Source organism: Cladophialophora immunda (assembly GCF_000835495.1).
Source record: "Cladophialophora immunda strain CBS 83496 unplaced genomic scaffold supercont1.6, whole genome shotgun sequence".
Taxonomy (NCBI): Eukaryota; Fungi; Ascomycota; class Eurotiomycetes; order Chaetothyriales; family Herpotrichiellaceae; genus Cladophialophora; species Cladophialophora immunda.
This window is the reverse complement of record NW_015622546.1, coordinates 2,007,871-2,024,619: the sequence shown is the minus strand read 5'-3', so window position 1 is coordinate 2,024,619 and position 16,749 is coordinate 2,007,871. Positions and strand designations below refer to the sequence as shown.

The window sequence follows — 16,749 nt, the reverse complement described above, 5'->3', positions numbered from 1 at the left end:
TGATCAAGACTATCACGCCTCTCGACGGCCATGAATTGCAGATGACTTTACTGCGACCTTCTGTCTACTCTTTCTATGGTCTCTTGGATGAACTCAGTGATTCTCGCACAGTTCACATCCCTGCTATCTTTGAAACTCATCGCCAAGGGCTTCTTATGACAACACGCCGTCGATATCCTTGAAAATGACCTTACCAGAGGCATATGAACCTTCGAGCCACCTCAGATGGGCGTCGCATATAAGCGAACTGCGCATATATATCAGAAGGCAGTCTTCGGGTGTGGGTGGTCGCCGCCGATTGACAAGGCTCTCCATACACGCAAGCGTCACGTGAGCATTGCTTTCCGAGACTGTACTAAGTGGAACAGCATCTGGTGTAACACACTTGACCATCAACTGACAAGCAGTATCATCATTATCCCACAAATCTACGTGGTAACACGAAGAAGACCGGGAGTTATCTATGCTGCTCCCAGCCTCGAGGCCCGATTGGGAAAAGCGGGCAAGCTCGCCATTGGCGGATGCGGCTTTCAGCCTCGCCCCACGTGACACAGTTCCAGATCTTCTTTTTTGGCGCTAGTGGAATTGCGTGATCGAGCCTCCACCAATTTTTCCCTCCGACTGCATGTTTTTCTGGCTGCCGATCGATAACGCAATTCAAAAAATGAATGAGGTGTATGGAACTCGGTCGGCAGTCGGTCCTCTGGGATCTATTCATTGTAAATGCGTCCTCCAAGGTAGGTTTGCCTCTTCTCATTCCTCATCTCTCTCTTCTCTGCAAAGCTCGCAATCATGCGTCTCGAGTTGCCCTCTTCCAACGGACCAGCGCCGGAGGGAGACTCCAAGATGGCCTCCCGTGCCTCGAGGAACCTCCCCTTCGGCCAGGCGCCGCCCCTGTCCTCGGTCGCGGGCCCTACCTACGTGACTGCCCAGATTCTCGTCCAGCAGGTGGCATATGCTCTGTCCGACAAGATCTTCTCCTACTCCCCGGAGACATTTGACCTCGACGTCGCCGCAAAATCCTGGGCAGAGGCGCAAGAGGCGAATATCAATGGATACACCACCGGGGTACAAGCCATGCAGATTCGGAATGGAGCAGGATCAATCGCCCTCGGTTACATGTTCTCCAAGGACTTCGACCTAAAGAAGAGGCATATCCCGCAAGGTCTCCTTGCCCCAACGTCGGCGCTGAAGTACTTGCGGCCCGTACTCGACCAGCTGTCTCTGCTCTATTCTGTCAGCAACCCATTCGTGGCTCATGTGGCGGCACTCGACTACGAAGGCGACAAGAACGGTGGTCTGGTTTCGGATTATGTCTCTGCCTTGTCTGCTGCCGAAGATCTGGGTCTGGCTTTGGTTGCTAGCCAATCTGCATATGAGACACAGCATATGTCCCTGCTCGCCACTCTACTGGCTCACGACCTACCCACGCTACACGTCTATGATGGCCTGAGGGTTGGGCGGGAAACCACAAGGGTCATCGACATCCTAGACAAGTCAGGCTTGGGCAGCACATACAGCTCGATCCTCGCCTCAATCTCGGATGAGAACAGGAAGCATTTGAGTGCCGAGGGTAAAGTCCTGAGAACTCTTCGGGCCCTTAATGACGAGCTCGGCACGGACTACAAGCCATTTGAGTATTTCGGTCACGAACAACCCGAGGTCGTCCTAGTCTCGTTCGGCTCGGTCGAATCTTCGCTCGCTGCACAGGCGGCCTCAGTCCTAGCCCAAACCGGTAGCAGGGTTGGAGCCATCAATGTTCGACTCTACCGACCGTTCGCGGAGGAACAGTTTTTGAAGCTCATCCCCAAAGGCGTGAGAGTGATCGGCGTCCTCGGCCAGGTCGTTGACTCGCAGGCTGTGCAGGAGGCTGGTGTTCATTCCCGTCTATATGAGGACGTGCTTGCTGCTGTCTCGTATGGAGTGACGACTCATGACCACCCGGAAGTGCAAGAGCTGAAATATGCCCGGGCTGAGCGGTGGACACCGTCGTCCATCTCGTCACTTTTCCAGATGCTCCTGGGCAAGGCTGCTGATGACCAGGGCATTACTACATTCTTGGACAACTCCGTCCAACGGTACACTTTCTGGAATATCGATGATGCGCCATCTGCATCTGCGGCCACCTACCTGGCTGAAGCTCTAGCCACCGAATCGGCGCAGAACGTTACCGTGAATACCACCCACGACAACTCCATACAGGGAGGTATTCACAGAGTCGATATTCGAAAATCCCCTCGAAGCCTCGACGCTGCATATCCCGTCACTTATGCCAATACTGCTGTGGTCACGGACGTCAAGCTGTTGGAGCAAATCGACGTAGTTCAATCGGTCCAACAAGGTGGCAGCATTATTCTGCTATTACCAGGTGTCAAAGATGAGGACGTCGAGAAGAAACTCCCCGCAGCATTCAAGAGATCGATCGCTGCAAAGGGAGTCCATCTGTATCTGATCAACCCAGCCAACACTGCTCTCTCCGCCGAAACCCCCGAGTTCGAATCGCTGATACTTCAAGTCGCGTTTGTCCGGGTCGCATTGCGAAAGTCCGAGGAGATAGGTCTGCAGAAGCTGGCAACTATCCACAACGATCTCGAAACCCTCAAACAAGTGGCGGCTGACCTCGAGAAGACTCTGCGCCAGATCGAGGTACCAAAGGAATGGGCAGAATTGGAAGACGCCAAATCAACACTGCCCACAAACATCTCCCCGAACAGTCTTATCTCCTTCGACAAGACAGAAGAGGAGCCACCGTCTCTCCTTCGCAGCTGGCAAAAGGCGGCCAAAGGACTTCTCTTCAAGGAAGCTTACAACGCCTCAAGCCTCCTTCGACCTGACCTGCCGGTGAAGACTTACACTGTCCACGTCAAAGAAAACCGTCGCCTGACGCCGCTGACCTACGACCGGAACATATTCCACATTGAATTCGATCTCGGCAGCTCCGGCCTCAAGTACGACATCGGCGAGGCTCTCGGCATTCACGCCGAGAACGACCATGATCAAGTCATGGAGTTCATCAAATGGTACGGCCTCAACGCCGAGGATGTCGTGGAGGTCGCTTCGCGCGACGACCCCAGCGTTTTTGAGAACCGCACCATTTACCAAGCGCTCATGCAAAACGTCGACATATTCGGCCGCCCGCCCAAGAAGTTCTACGAAGCGCTGGCGGAGTTTGCGGACGACGAGAACGAGAAGAAGAACCTGCTGACGCTGGCCGGACCGGAAGGTTACAAGGAATTCCAGAGAAGGGCCGAAGTCGACACGGTCACGTTCGCGGATGTCCTGCTCGAGTTCCCGTCCGCACACCCGTCGTTCCACGACATCGCGCGGATCGTCTCGCCGATGAAGCGTCGGGAATACTCGATCGCCTCCTGCCAAGCCGTGACTCCGACCTCGGTCGCGCTCATGGTCGTCGTGGTCAACTGGGTTGATCCCAAGGGCCGCGACCGCTTCGGGCAGGCCACGAAGTACCTCTCCGCCCTCAGGGTCGGCGCTCCCGTGACGGTCAGCGTCAAGCCGTCCGTCATGAAGCTGCCTCCCAAGTCGACCCAGCCGATCATCATGGCGGGTCTGGGCACGGGCCTGGCGCCGTTCCGGGCCTTCGTCCAGCACCGCGCGATGGAGAAGGCGCAGGGCAAGGACATTGGCTCGGTCCTGCTGTACATGGGCTCGCGCCACCAGCGGGAGGAGTACTGCTACGGCGAGGAGTGGGAGGCCTACCAGGCCGCGGGCGTCATCACCTTGCTCGGCCGCGCCTTCAGCCGGGACCAGCCGCACAAGATCTACATCCAGGACCGCATGCGGCAGACCCTCGACGACATCGTCGAGGCCTACATCAAGCAGGACGGCGCCTTCTACCTGTGCGGCCCGACCTGGCCCGTGCCCGATGTCACCAACGTTCTCGAGGAGGCCATCGCAAAGGACGCCAAGGCCAACGGGGTCAAGAAGATCGACACGGCCCGGGAGATCATGAAGTTGAAGGACGAGGGAAGATATGTGCTAGAGGTGTACTAAATGGCAATTTTTTTTTTATTTCAAAAAGTTCCGGCGCAAGCTTCGGATGGGGTTTGACGCGTGAGCGAATGCATAGATAGCGCACCGCATAGAGCCGGTTTATGCAATCAATAAGCTGAACATCTTCACGAAAAGTTCCCAGTTTCCCTATCGCCAACTAGCCGCCTAGATCCAAGCTTACAAAGGGAGGATGCCCTAAACACAAAGCCTCCCCCCCCCTCTCAGCCTTGCACTGTTTACATCATTCGCTTTCGTGCATGATGGCGAGCCAGGCGAGTAGGAACATGTATCACCTGTGCAAGGATACGTGCCTGGATTGGGGTTGGAAGAAAGAGATCGTCCTACTCGCTTTCGCTGAACGTTAGGACTTGACACGCAGGGTGTTCATCGTAGTATCAGGGAATTGCCTTGCTTGCTCTTAATCCTCAATTGTGCTTCTTTTTCAATCCAAATTACTCAACTGCAAACTTTTTCTTTTCTCTAGAGCCATGCTCATCGACAGCCTCGACCAAATTGCGTCTTTTGGTACTCTTACAAAGGTCTTCATGGGCTCAAATACGTTTTCCTCGCTCAGAACAGCCCACGTACTTTCACTTCACGCTTTCTAAGCACGACCAGCACCCCTCGGCGAGTTTCGTCCAGCCTCAGCTCTCTTGATCTCCTCGAGAATCAAATCCCGAGCAGTCAGAACGCCATCTTCCTTGCCCACAATCGTGATGGCTTCTCCTTCCTCGCCCTTGCCAGAATTTCTATTCGGGACTTGGATATCACAGCCGGACTGTCGGCGAATAGCGTTGATAGTCGAGCCGCCTTGCCCGATGATGTGGCGGTGAAGTCTGGGATCCGGGAGAATGAGGAAGCCGGTGTGTTGAGGTTCGGCAGCCTTCTCGAGCAGTGACTGGATCTTCTCTTTGGCCTTGGCGACTGTGTCCTCCGAGGCGTCCTTTCCCGCCAAAATCACCCACGGGATCTCCCCCGAATTACTATCCAATCCCTGCTGGTTAGAGACCATGTCCCATGAGTAGGCCTCCTCCCCAGGTTGGTCTGTGATCAGTGGCATATCACCGTTGGTCGTCCGTGTCCGTGGTCCGCGGTTGGTAGCCGCTTTCGGCGGCGGCTTCTGTCCATTGTGATCGACCCGAATGCCGTCCCGAGAAAGCTCACGGAACAGAGCACCATTTCTGGAAACGACATGATGCAAAGATCGCGGAACCATAATCGTTTCGCCCTGAGGCTTGGAAACCATCCCTTGTACACGCTCCTTGGCTTTTGAGACATTTTCCGGACGACCAATGATCTTGACCTCAGTGAGTCCAGTACCCACACGAGGCACATTCAGAGTTACGCCAAACTCTTCTTCGAGTTTCTTTCGAATACTGCCATTTGGACCAATCAGTGCACGGTGCTGGCTGACGGGAACATCTATCGTCTCGGTCGTTTGGTGCTCTCGCTCGTCCACGAAGGCTTGAATGGCGGCGAGGATCTTCTCAACAACGTCGGCCGTACCCCTAACAGTAAGCTCATCGGACTCGTCCCCTTGACGAGGAAATCGGACATGTTCAGCACTGGTACCGGTGCCGCCAGCTTTAGCGACAAGGTTTTGGATGTTGGAGCCTGTTCGAGTCAGCTTATTTTCTTTTGTGCTTAGAGATAGTACGTACCGCCGGCTCCGATCAGGGCACGGTGATGCTTTCTGTCCACCGTCAAAGTGCGCGTAACAATGTTATCAAAAGCCTTGGCCCGCTTCTCCAGCTCTTGTTTGGCCTTCTCAACCTGCTGCTTGGTACCTTTGACCTGGATCGTCACACGATCAGAGCCATCAGCTTTCGGGATATCAATTTGCGCTCCCGTATCAGCTCGGAGCTTCTCCATCTCCTGGCCACGCCTTCCAATGAGAGAGGCAATCTGCCCTTGCGCCACCGAGACAGTGGCGGTATGAGAGTTATCCACCAAGTACTGGTGGAGACTCAGCAGTTCATCTCGAACCTTCTCAGCCTTCGCTCTAGGTCCTCGTATTCTGATCTCATCATGAGGCTGACCCCGGCTAGCGCCAGCCTCGCTCGCAGTGTCAGCAACAGAGACGTCATCGCTGAATCTCTGCGCCTTCGGGAAGTCAATTCGCACCGCGTTGTCGACCTTGCTTTGGATTTTCTGCAGATTCTCTCCGTTCCGACCCACGAGCATGCCATGGTACTTGGGATCAATTTTGATGGCAAAGTTGACTTCGTCTTCCCATTGTTTGGCTAACCGCTGAATTTCCGCTTTGCACGCTTCAGCCTTCTTTGCGGGACCTTTGATGGTGACATGGCCGTCCTCGCGAGTGTCAATTTCGACATCGTGCTTTTCGCGCAGAGCCCTGATGTTGGCACCTTGTTTTCCAATCAAGTTCTTGTTGTATTGGGCGGGGAAAGCAAAAGTCGTGGTATAGCCACGCTCTTTTTCGTCCTCTTCGGCCTCTCGCAGGAATTGTTCGATCTTCTGGCGGAGTTCCGCGATATCTGCCTCACTCGGACCACGTAGATAGACTCTTTCGGACGGCGAGCCTCTAGAAAGACCATTGGCTTGTCTTGGGCCGCCTCTTGCGCCACCAAAGTCTACTTGAACGGGAAAAGCCTCAGGAGGCATTGGCCTAGGCTCATTGTTCACAAATCTCTTGACTTTGTCTTGGAACTTCTTCGGGACGTGAATATCCTGAACAGAGATACCTTGATGAGGAATGTTGCTGAGTAGCATTGCTTGTGCCTCCTGAAGGGCTTTCTCAAAATTGGCCATTTCAGTTTTGCTGGGTTTGTTGCGAGGAATCGAGAAGGGCTGCTCCTGTGAAGGGCCTTCGTAAACCAGCACGACAGGATCTGAGCCATCATCAGGCACGATCATATGAACACCCAGAGTATCCCGCAGATTGGAAGCATGCATTTGTTCGAGGTGAGGATGGAAGAAAGGATCAACCTCGACCAACTGGATCCTTGCCGAGGGATAAGCTTGAGTGATTTTGGAAAGCTCGTTGCGGGCAGACAGCGCTTTCTGAGGGTCATTGCTAATGACAGTCCAGCTCGGGGAAGCACTGCTACTTGGTGGGAAGATAATTTCAGCGCCATGAGACTTCATAAATTCACGCTCGATAGCTTTCTGTTGAAGGTACTGAGCAAGCGCCCTTGAGTGGCGTTCCGGGCCTTGAGGGGCGTCGTTGAAATGCTTGTGCATATCGACGGCTCTATTGTGCTTGCGGGACATGAGCTCTTCGGCCAGATTCCGACCTGCTTCTAGCTTGTCTCTCGGGCCAATGATGTGGATATCCTCTGTTTCATGATCAGGTGGTGGTAGGATGACAGCACAACCTGTCTCCTCCAAGAACTTCAGAGGATCCATCCCGCGCTCGCCGACAATATAGGGATGTAAAATCTGTTCGGCGGCAAGTTCTTCGAGTAGGAGCTCTTTTTGGAGTTCTTCCGCCAGCTGCTCAAGAAATAAGCGTGCTTCTAGTGTAGCAGCTTGATCGCCCGAAATGACGATATGATTGTCTCCATGAGGGACAAAGGCAGGAGCCTGGTCCGTCTCGGCAGGGCGTGGAGGTGGCTGTTGCTGCCATGTGTGATACTGTGGTACGTTGATACGAACCTCGCGGTCTCGCTCCAACTGTTGGATACGATCTGCGTGTTGACCAGCAATAAAAGGATAGAATTCCGGGGGAATATTGCGCACGGGAAGATCAACCTTCGGCTGGAGCGACTTGACCTGGTTAGAGATCTGCTCGTAGACTTGTCGAACCTGGGCAGCATTTCCGCGGATCTCGACCACATCGGTCCTGACATCTTCGGGGCTCGTCACGGGCTTGGTATCACGATCAATATGTATGCGGACATTGAATTGGCTTTCAAGTTTTTTGATGTTTGCGCCAGCTTTGCCAATGATTTGAGCGGAGACAGTGGATGGAATTTCCAGTTTAACTTGCTTTTCGAGCGTCAGTTCTTTAGAGACGTACATCAGAGCCTCCGTGACTCGGGCTTTGGGGCCCTCGGCAATGAATTCAGTTCGGGTCGCGAAATTGGTTGACTTTGGAGTGACGATGACATTGAATTTCTTCTTGACATCGTTCAAGACTCGTGACAGGGGTTTGCTCTTGTCCAGATCGGCATTGTCAATCTCAAAGGAGTCACGGTACCTCCCAGGAAGGACGACGTTGCTGCGTGGGCCGGGTGCAGTGACAGGAGTTCCCGCACCGGGGGTCGAGTTCGGTGTGAGAGCGCCGGAAGAGGTCGGCCGAGATCCCAGGGCAGGAGAACCGTTTGTTGGAGCAGCTTTGGCAGAAGCACTGGCGATCCAGCCGGGCTGTCTTGCGGACGCAGTGGTGGCAGTTTTCGTCGCAGCTCCCAGAGCCGGGAAAGCTTCCTCAGACTGAGTGTCAAGGACTGGGGCCTTGTCGGTCGCCTTCTGCTTTCCCGCAGCCTTTGCCGACATTGGAGCATTGCCAGACCCATTGGTTGTGGTTGTGGTGTCTTCCGCCTCTTCAACAGCATGGTGAGGGGGAGGGTGTTGAAGGTCGTCTTCATCGACAACATCTTCGACGGTCACATGATGTGTTTCTGCAGCCTCGTGTTTCTCCTGCATGAGCTGAGCAGGAGTCTTGGTTGTGCTGGAGCCGGCACTCGCAGCAGGATCTGCCGTTGCAGTGGCCATGGTGGTGGTGGTGGCTCCAAAGAAAGCCTCGAGAGAACCGTTAGGGGAGGAACCGAAAGAGCAGGACGGGGAACCGAGAATGCTTTAGATGGTCAGAGTGTGGCAAGCATGAAGCTATCACCACAGACTGATTCAAAGGATAGGGTAAAGGAAAGTGAACAGCGACGTCTGTCACTCTATCAAGGATGTGGTAAGAATACTTGACAAGTGTTGTGATAGATCAACAGAAGGCGAAGGAAAGTTGCCATGCGGAAAAAGGACGTTGGTGTCTCGTTATTCCGGGATGTGGAGAAAGGCACCCACAGCATCTGCTCTAGAGAATGTCCCCGGGCGCCCTCGAGGCCCTCCTAGCTCTGTCGGGGCGGAAGAATATAATCCCTGTTCGCCGTTGGCCGGAATGGAAAAACATGGCTCCGGCTCAACCCCCTCGCCCCCTTTCTGGCCAATGTTCTGCTGTGTATCTCTAAAAACCACCACTTGAGTAGGCACTCTGTCATCTCAATTATTGTCCCAAGGAGACCCCGATGATCGGACTGCTAACAGCTGTCTACGATGCAGCCCCGACTTTTGCTTCTCCTAGGGTCCATCACGGCTTGCCTTGCTGTTTGGCCGCAACCTGCCGAGATCCAGACTGGTAATCGAGTGCTGTGGCTCGATGCGGCCATCCATGCGACTCTTCGCTGCGAAGAGCAAACCATTGATCTCTATGGCACTTCCAGCTCGCAGGGAATTCATCTGGCGAGTGTGCTCAATGGCGCTCTTGGATTAACACAAGGCCTGATGGATAAGCTCCAATTCACTTTTGTGAACAGAAACAACAGTGCTGAGCACGGGTTCTCTGAGAGGTCAATTGTGCAGAATAGCGTGCGCGAGACGATTCGATCGATCCAACAGTCCAGATTCGTCCCCTGGAAGCTGTATAGACGACATTCAACTTTTGAACCTGATCCACATGGTCCGCGTCATTACATTTCTACACTGCAGATTCAACAGAAGGATTGTCCAGGACCAGAACCACTCCGTCCGCAAAGCTATTTTGGAGGAGACGAATCATATGTGATTGATATCGACGACCACGGTATCGCTTCTATCAAGTCGAACTGCAGTATTGGGACTATTAGAGCCCTGCAAACTCTTAAACAGCTATTTTTTGCACATTCGACCAAATCCGGCTCATACACACCATTTGCACCTTTGAGCATAGCCGATAGGGCTAGATGGCGTCACCGTGGGTTGAGTATCGACATAGCAAGAAACCCTTTTGCCCCAAAAGACCTGATACGCACAATCGATGCAATGGCAATGGCTAAGTTGAACAGACTGCACATCCATGCGACCGATTCGCAGAGTTGGCCTCTCGAGATACCTTCTCTCCCGGACCTGGCGCGAAAAGGGGCGTATCAGCCTCATCATGTTTGGGGTGCCGACAGCCTTCGGGAGATTCAGATGTATGGTGCAGAAAAGGGCGTTTCGGTCTTCATTGAGATTGACATGCCCGGCCACACGGCATCAGTGGCTTATGCATTTCCAAACTTGATTGCAGCTTTCAACGAGCTAGATTGGTCAACATTTGCTGCCGAACCTTTGAGCGGGCAGCTTAAGCTCAATTCCTCGGATGTTCACAAATTTGTGGCCACTGTCCTCGACGATCTTCTGCCGCGAACACGACCATATACCTCTTTGTATCATATCGGTGGCGACGAGTTGAACCTAGCGGCGTATCTCCTCGATGAGACCGTCCAGAGTGATGATCCGAGAGTGCTACAACCGTTACTTCAGAAGTTCATTGACAATGTCATCGAGGCAAGCATCCGCCATGGCCTTCAGCCAATTGTCTGGGAGGAGAGTAAGCTTCCCAGGAGCGCGTTTCGGTGTCGTGGCAGCCTTGCAGCGCTCGGGTATCTTGATCTATGCTAACGACACCCTAGTGCTTCTTGACTGGAACCTGACGCTACCTTCGGCCTTGGACAGTGCTCCGTCGAGGCAGACCTTAGTTCAAGTCTGGCGGAATAGTGAGCGAATCGAAGAAGTGCTGAAACGAGGTCATCGAGCAATATTCGGAGACTACCATTATTGGTATCTCGACTGTAGGTGCTCTCCGCTCGAATGACGGCTGTTGCTCACGATGAAAGGTGGTTTTGGCGTCTTCCTCGACCCTTATCCATCGGGCAAGTCACCTCCTGGAGTTCCGTACAATACATCGGGCGGATATTCGAGCAGACTGCAAAAGCCGTACCTCGACTATTGCAACCCGTATCACAACTGGCGGCAGATGTATACTTATAATCCACTGGCGAATATTAGTGTCGATCTGCAAGAGGGCATTGAGGGAGGCGAGGTGTTAATGTGGTCTGAGCAGACAGACTCGAGCGACCTTGATTCAAAGCTGTGGCCTCGAGCTGCGGCTGCGGCAGAAGTGCTGTGGGCTGGAGTGAGGGACGAATCCATGCTCGAGAACGCCACCAGAAGACTAGGGGAATGGAGAGAACGAGGGGTCAGAGATTTGGGGCTCCGCATGTCCCCAGTCACCATGACATGGTGTTTGATGGAAGGTGGATGCAACCTGTAGCGAGTCGATGCGATGAATGGCATTTGTGGTGAAGTACGAGGCATGCGCAGCGAGTATGAATATCTGGTGACCTGGCCTGCGCTCAACTCTGCCAGGCAACCCCCAAAGTTCATCCACCACTCGAAAGGGCATCACCTTGCGAGATGGGCTTCTTGTCATTGGTTCGCGCAGACGGTCTAAATAAAAGGACGTACTTCGTATACCTGCAAACGGGATACGAGACTATCCTGAAACTCGTTTTCTTGTTGGAGAACGCCTGGAACGTCGTCTATTCCCGCTCTGTCGGCTTCAACCAGGCAACCGAGAATGTATCAAGGGTTTACCAAGAGGGAGACAGGACGCAAGCCTTACCTAAGGCCTTATAACAGACGGAGTGGCATGATCCTACATAAGCAATGGTCCAGGATTGTTTAGCGGGATGCTCGGGTAGGAAGCCTGGCAAGCATAGAATGGGGGTGTCTAACCTCCTTGTAAGGCGCCTGGGACAAAACCTTGATCCTTGACCCTGACCCCCCTTGAAGCACCTATTCATGCGTAAGTACTCGTGCCGCTCCAGATCCGCCCCAGTCATAAGAGTTCCCAATCCCAGACGTTATTCTTCTTATTATAACGTAGATTGTTGCCTCCTCCCTCGCTGACAGAGTGTCGCGTGTGAACATTGACATCCATCCAGCATCTACTGGGGCAGATATCTCTGAACACGATGTTGCAAATCCGTCTGTGGCAATATTTCACGCTTGCAGCGCTCCTCGCATATGTTGCCTCGGTGTACGTCAGAAGATATAGAAAATGGAAGAAGGTCGAGGCCCTTGGTGGTGAATCGCCACGGGTCACGACACGCTTCATATTTGGTCGGCTCACCTAGGCCAGAGGCAGATCAAGACATACTAATAACCGGTCTACAGGTCTCGACTTTCCTGTTCACTCGACCCTGGCGATCCTGAGAAATGAGGCGCTGGAATTCTGGGACTGGATCTACGAGCATACTGGTACCGACAGCAAAGGCACGGGTTCCTATACAGCCGAGCTCCATATACTCGTGGATATTCGCGTTCTTTTCACCGCAGACCCAGAAAACACCAAAGCGATCTTAACGACGCAATTCCAGGACTTTGGCAAAGGTAAGGCGTCATCAGCCCTGGAGACGGTGGCGTGGACTCCTCTGGTTGCACAAGGCTAAACCTGGCGCAAATTATAACAGGTGAAGAATTTCATAATGAATGGCAGGACTTCCTAGGTGACAGCATTTTCACCACCGACGGGCAGCAATGGCATAACTCGCGACAGCTCATTCGCCCCATGTTTGTCCGCGAGAAGGTCGCCGACCTGCCCTTGATCGAGACTCATGTCCGCAAATTGATATCGTTGATGGGCACAGGTGATGGGAGCCCGGTCATGTTAAACAAGCTGCTCTTCAGATTCAGCCTTGATGCTTCCACCCACTTCCTATTCGGCCACAGCGTTGGCAGCTTGGACAAAGAACAGTCAGAGTTCGCTGCTGCCTTTGACGAAGTCCAACGCGTCCAATCCCTGGAAGGTCGCTTGGGGTACGGATCCTCCGCCCACTGGCCCCTGTCCCTGTTGCTTACAATTTGTGTAGGCCCTTGAAGCAATTCCGCAGTAAGAGATCTTTCTACGAAGGCTTGAAGACAATGGATCGTTTCATTGAGCCGTTCATTGACGAGGCACTGTCTATGAGCCCGGAAGAGTTGGAGACCAAGTTGTCTCGCTCCGACACCTTTATCCATGCACTGGCCCGATATACAAGAGACCGAAAGGTGATGCGCGACCAGCTCGCAGCTTTACTGTTGGCCGGTCGTGACACTACCGCCGGGACATTGTCCTGGGTCTTCCTCGAGCTGGCCAAGAATCCCAGAGCAGTGGAGAAACTGCGTGCCGAAATAAAGGAATTCTTGGGCGACGATGGCCGGCCACCGACCTATCAGGAGATCAAGGACATGAAGTACTTGACATACACCATCAATGAAACCTTGCGCCTCTATCCGGTGGTACCATTCAACGTCCGATCAGCACTCACCGACACCACATTGCCTCGAGGTGGGGGCAAAGACGGCAATGCGCCAGTGGGCTGTCCAAAGGGCACGGTGATAGGATATAGCACTTTGCTGATGCAGCGAAGAAGAGATCTATATCCGCCAATCTCGCCATCCTTCCCCTATGACCCACTGGAATGGTGGCCGGAACGTTGGGCGACATGGACTCCTAAGGCGTGGAATTTCATTCCATTCAACGGCGGGCCCAGAATATGCATTGGCCAGCAATTTGCGATGGTGGAAATGGGATACACAATAGTCAGGATCCTGCAGGAATTCGACCAGATCATTGACTATGGGAGCAAACGCGTCATGCACGTAGAAATTATCCTGACTCCAGCAGAGGGCGTGAAAGTGGGATTTCGCAAGAGCGAGAAGAGAAGAGCGAAGGCTTGAATCATTGGGGGATGAAAGGATGACATCGAAGGATGGCAGATCGATCTCGTGCTGAAGTCGGCACGATAAGATGATATAATGACTGGATGATTTGGGTGATGGATTGGAACAAACGGCCTCAAACGCGTGTCGAAAAGCAGCGGGCAAGATGAGAAATCTTCGCTCACTAATAAATCCAAAACATTGAAAAATATCTGGCTGCTCTAAGACACTAGGTAGAAAAGTCAGTCACGTGACCGACGTCAAATACTGTCGCCTCTCGTAGTTTCTACCATCAATATTGCACATTAACTATCCACCCGATCTCATCCTAGGACCTTGCGCGCATTTGTCACTCTATCCAAATTAACGAGAGGCTCGCTCAGATAATCTCGACATCTCCAAGGATCGCTCGACAAGGTGTAACAAAGGACTCTTCTGCCATTGTGCCGCAACCACCGCAAAGGCGCGATCTCTCTACCTACTCGACCCTCCCAGTGAGGCGAATCTCCTTCTCCCCGCCCTGTACATACATCTATCGGATCCTCTTTCCTATACAATGTCAACTATCGCGCTCGAGACGCCGCTGGCCGAAGCGCTCAGCAGCGCTGTGCACTCCAAGATTGTGGAAGAAGGCTGGACACAAGATGACGACACCTCGTTAGCCGAATATATCGTCCTCATGCTTGCCAACGGCAAGACCCAGAATCAAATCGCATCAGAGCTTGCTGGCGAGCTATTGCAGGATGCGAAAGGAACGACCGAATTCGCGCAATGGCTGTTCGATCAAGTCAATCTTTTGTCTGGCGGTGCAGCAGTTTCTGATCCGGCTGCTACATCACAGCCATCAGATCAATCGCTACAGGGCGCCGCACCCACTTCGCAATCTCTGGGCACTGCAGAGAATGGAAATTCTTCAATACCCGCCGCATATGACATGGACATGGTTGATAATGCACCTGAAAATGCGTATGTTGCGCCCCTTTCCAGACGATTCGTAAAATCTCTTGCTAACACTCTTCACAGACCTCGAGGCCCTAAAGGCTTACACGGCGGCCGACCTGTCGGTAGGGGTGGGCGAGGCGGCGCAATCAACAAGTCCGGCGATTCAGCTTTACACCGAGTCCGTGGCAGCGACCGAATAAACTCTCACGGCAACATGCGCGGTGCGCCGAAAGGACCGCGCAACATCCAGAACAGAGATGTGCGCCCTGGCATGCAAAAAGCGCTGAATATGGGCATGACCGGTTCTGCTCAAGGGATGCAGAACCCGATGATGATGAACGGCGCACAACAAGGTCAAGGGATGATGCAGATGACCCCGCAGCAACAGATGGAATTTATGGCTATGATGGAACAACAGACGCGCATGCTGGCACAGTTTACTGGAATGATGCCAGGAGCGCCGAACCCTGCATTCTCACAAGGCGCCAACCAGTCGAACAATCAAGGTCGGTCCTTGTTTGATAGAGTCGAGCCCGGGCGTGGCCGCGGAGGTGGTCGGGGTCGGGGTCGAGGAGGCAACAGCCAGAATGGCCACATCAAGTCTCCTACGAAAGCAAGCGACCAAGACACGGCCATGGAAGGCGATGGTCAGACGCCCGCCGCCGAAGCATCTACGACAGATGCGCAGACGACCAGTGAGGGTGAACGAAAACCACAGGATCCGGCCAACACCATGTGCCACTTCAACCTTCGCTGTACCAACAAAGACTGCCCATATGTCCACCAATCTCCCGCTGCGCCCGAGGGAACCATCGTTGACATGTCCGAGACATGCACATTCGGTCCTGCGTGCAAGAATTCGAAGTGTGTTGGAAAGCATCCTTCTCCGGCGCAAGTCAGGGCATTCCAGGCACAAGAGCTATGCAAGTTCTTTCCCAATTGCACCAAGCCCAACTGTCCTTTTAAGCACCCGACAATGCCCTTGTGCAGGTTTGGAGCCCAATGCAAGACTCCCAATTGTCCGTTTACCCACTTGCAGGTACCCTGCCGCTTCAACCCGTGCACGAACCTGAGATGTCCGTACAAGCATGAACCTGGACAGCAGAAGACGACTAATTTCGCCGATTACACCTGGACACCGGATAAGCAGGCCGAACAGGACGCAAGCAAGGAACATGTCAGTGACAGGAAGTTTGTGGATGATCAAGCTGGAGAGGAGGAACTCATCAAGCCAGAGACAAGTACAGAAACACAGATACGCGAGGAAGTGATTACCTAAGGGAGGTAACCAGCTGAACGAAGGATATTGGAAGGATAGAACATGGTTGGGAAGGCAAGCTGATGCTTCGTCGTCGGCCGAATGTATTTGTACATTATGAACTCAAAGCATACCAGCCGTCACCTGTGCTAGGCTGACTGGGCTTCTGATAATGATGGATCAGAGACGGCATTGACGCCGACGGGTTTGAAATCAAAAACAAACGTTCCGGGGTTGCACGCGCATTGGGTTTGACTCTATATCTACGTCCTGTCTGTCTCCTAGTCCTGGCCTTTGTTGTCGTTCGACCTGTTTCTTTCAATCCAACGATACTGTCGGTGATAATGCTGGTGATTTCACGTGATAGTCACGTGGGAGGTGTAAGACCCTCTCCTCTCGACAACCTCCTCCCTTCCTCCTCACATATCTCCTATCCTTGCGCACTGCTAAATCTTGCGATATGTTTTGATGCTTCGATTCCATTCAGCAGGTAACTGGCTGGCATACACCGTAATCCATACCCCAAGCTTGCCAACAAGGACGTTGTCGAGCTCCCTTCTGACGGCAAAATACCTCGCCATTCCTCCCGCTTGGATTCTGATTAGAGACATCCCACCCGAGGTTACTATATCCTGCTGCGCCTTTGGCGTCTCACTTGGGGACACATATCTGGGACATGCTGCTTCAAAAGCCCCTCAACCACATCTAAATCGTCTCCTTTGCTGGGAGGTGTCATGGATCGGGGACGCAAACGTGCCGCCCTCGCGTGTAACTTCTGCCGAAAAAGGTCGATTCTGCGTTCCGGGTTTATGAAAGAACGCTGACGGCGTCCAGAAAACGACGTTGTGATGGCCATCTCC

At 53.2% G+C, this 16,749-nt stretch overlaps 5 protein-coding genes across 5 annotated transcripts; 4 read left to right on the top strand and 1 right to left on the bottom strand.

The window, feature by feature from the left end:
• Positions 1-679: 679 nt before the first annotated feature.
• On the top strand, positions 680-4,145 carry PV07_10253 (uncharacterized protein). Its single transcript, XM_016397569.1, has one exon. The coding sequence runs from the start codon at positions 793-795 to the stop codon at positions 4,009-4,011; it is 3,219 nt and encodes a 1,072-aa protein (XP_016244760.1). The 5' UTR covers positions 680-792; the 3' UTR covers positions 4,012-4,145.
• A 98-nt stretch (positions 4,146-4,243) lies between these two features.
• PV07_10252 (uncharacterized protein) lies at positions 4,244-8,930 on the bottom strand. Its single transcript, XM_016397568.1, has 2 exons — positions 5,673-8,930; positions 4,244-5,625 (listed from the first exon to the last, which is right to left on the bottom strand). The coding sequence occupies exons 1-2, from the start codon at positions 8,686-8,688 to the stop codon at positions 4,616-4,618; spliced, it is 4,026 nt and encodes a 1,341-aa protein (XP_016244759.1). The 5' UTR covers positions 8,689-8,930; the 3' UTR covers positions 4,244-4,615.
• Positions 8,931-9,240: 310 nt separating this feature from the next.
• PV07_10251 (uncharacterized protein) lies at positions 9,241-11,257 on the top strand (the record flags this gene model as incomplete). Its single annotated transcript, XM_016397567.1, has 3 exons — positions 9,241-10,534; positions 10,617-10,775; positions 10,821-11,257. The coding sequence occupies 3 exons, from the start codon at positions 9,241-9,243 to the stop codon at positions 11,255-11,257; spliced, it is 1,890 nt and encodes a 629-aa protein (XP_016244758.1).
• A 632-nt stretch (positions 11,258-11,889) lies between these two features.
• Positions 11,890-13,883, top strand: PV07_10250 (uncharacterized protein). The gene is made up of 4 exons (XM_016397566.1): positions 11,890-12,108; positions 12,163-12,378; positions 12,459-12,804; positions 12,858-13,883. Exons 1-4 carry the CDS (start codon positions 11,961-11,963, stop codon positions 13,705-13,707), a joined length of 1,560 nt encoding a protein of 519 aa, XP_016244757.1. The 5' UTR covers positions 11,890-11,960; the 3' UTR covers positions 13,708-13,883.
• Positions 13,884-14,005: 122 nt separating this feature from the next.
• On the top strand, positions 14,006-16,168 carry PV07_10249 (uncharacterized protein). Its single transcript, XM_016397565.1, has 2 exons — positions 14,006-14,655; positions 14,713-16,168. Exons 1-2 carry the CDS (start codon positions 14,246-14,248, stop codon positions 15,908-15,910), a joined length of 1,608 nt encoding a protein of 535 aa, XP_016244756.1. The 5' UTR covers positions 14,006-14,245; the 3' UTR covers positions 15,911-16,168.
• The last annotated feature ends 581 nt before the right edge of the window (positions 16,169-16,749 follow it).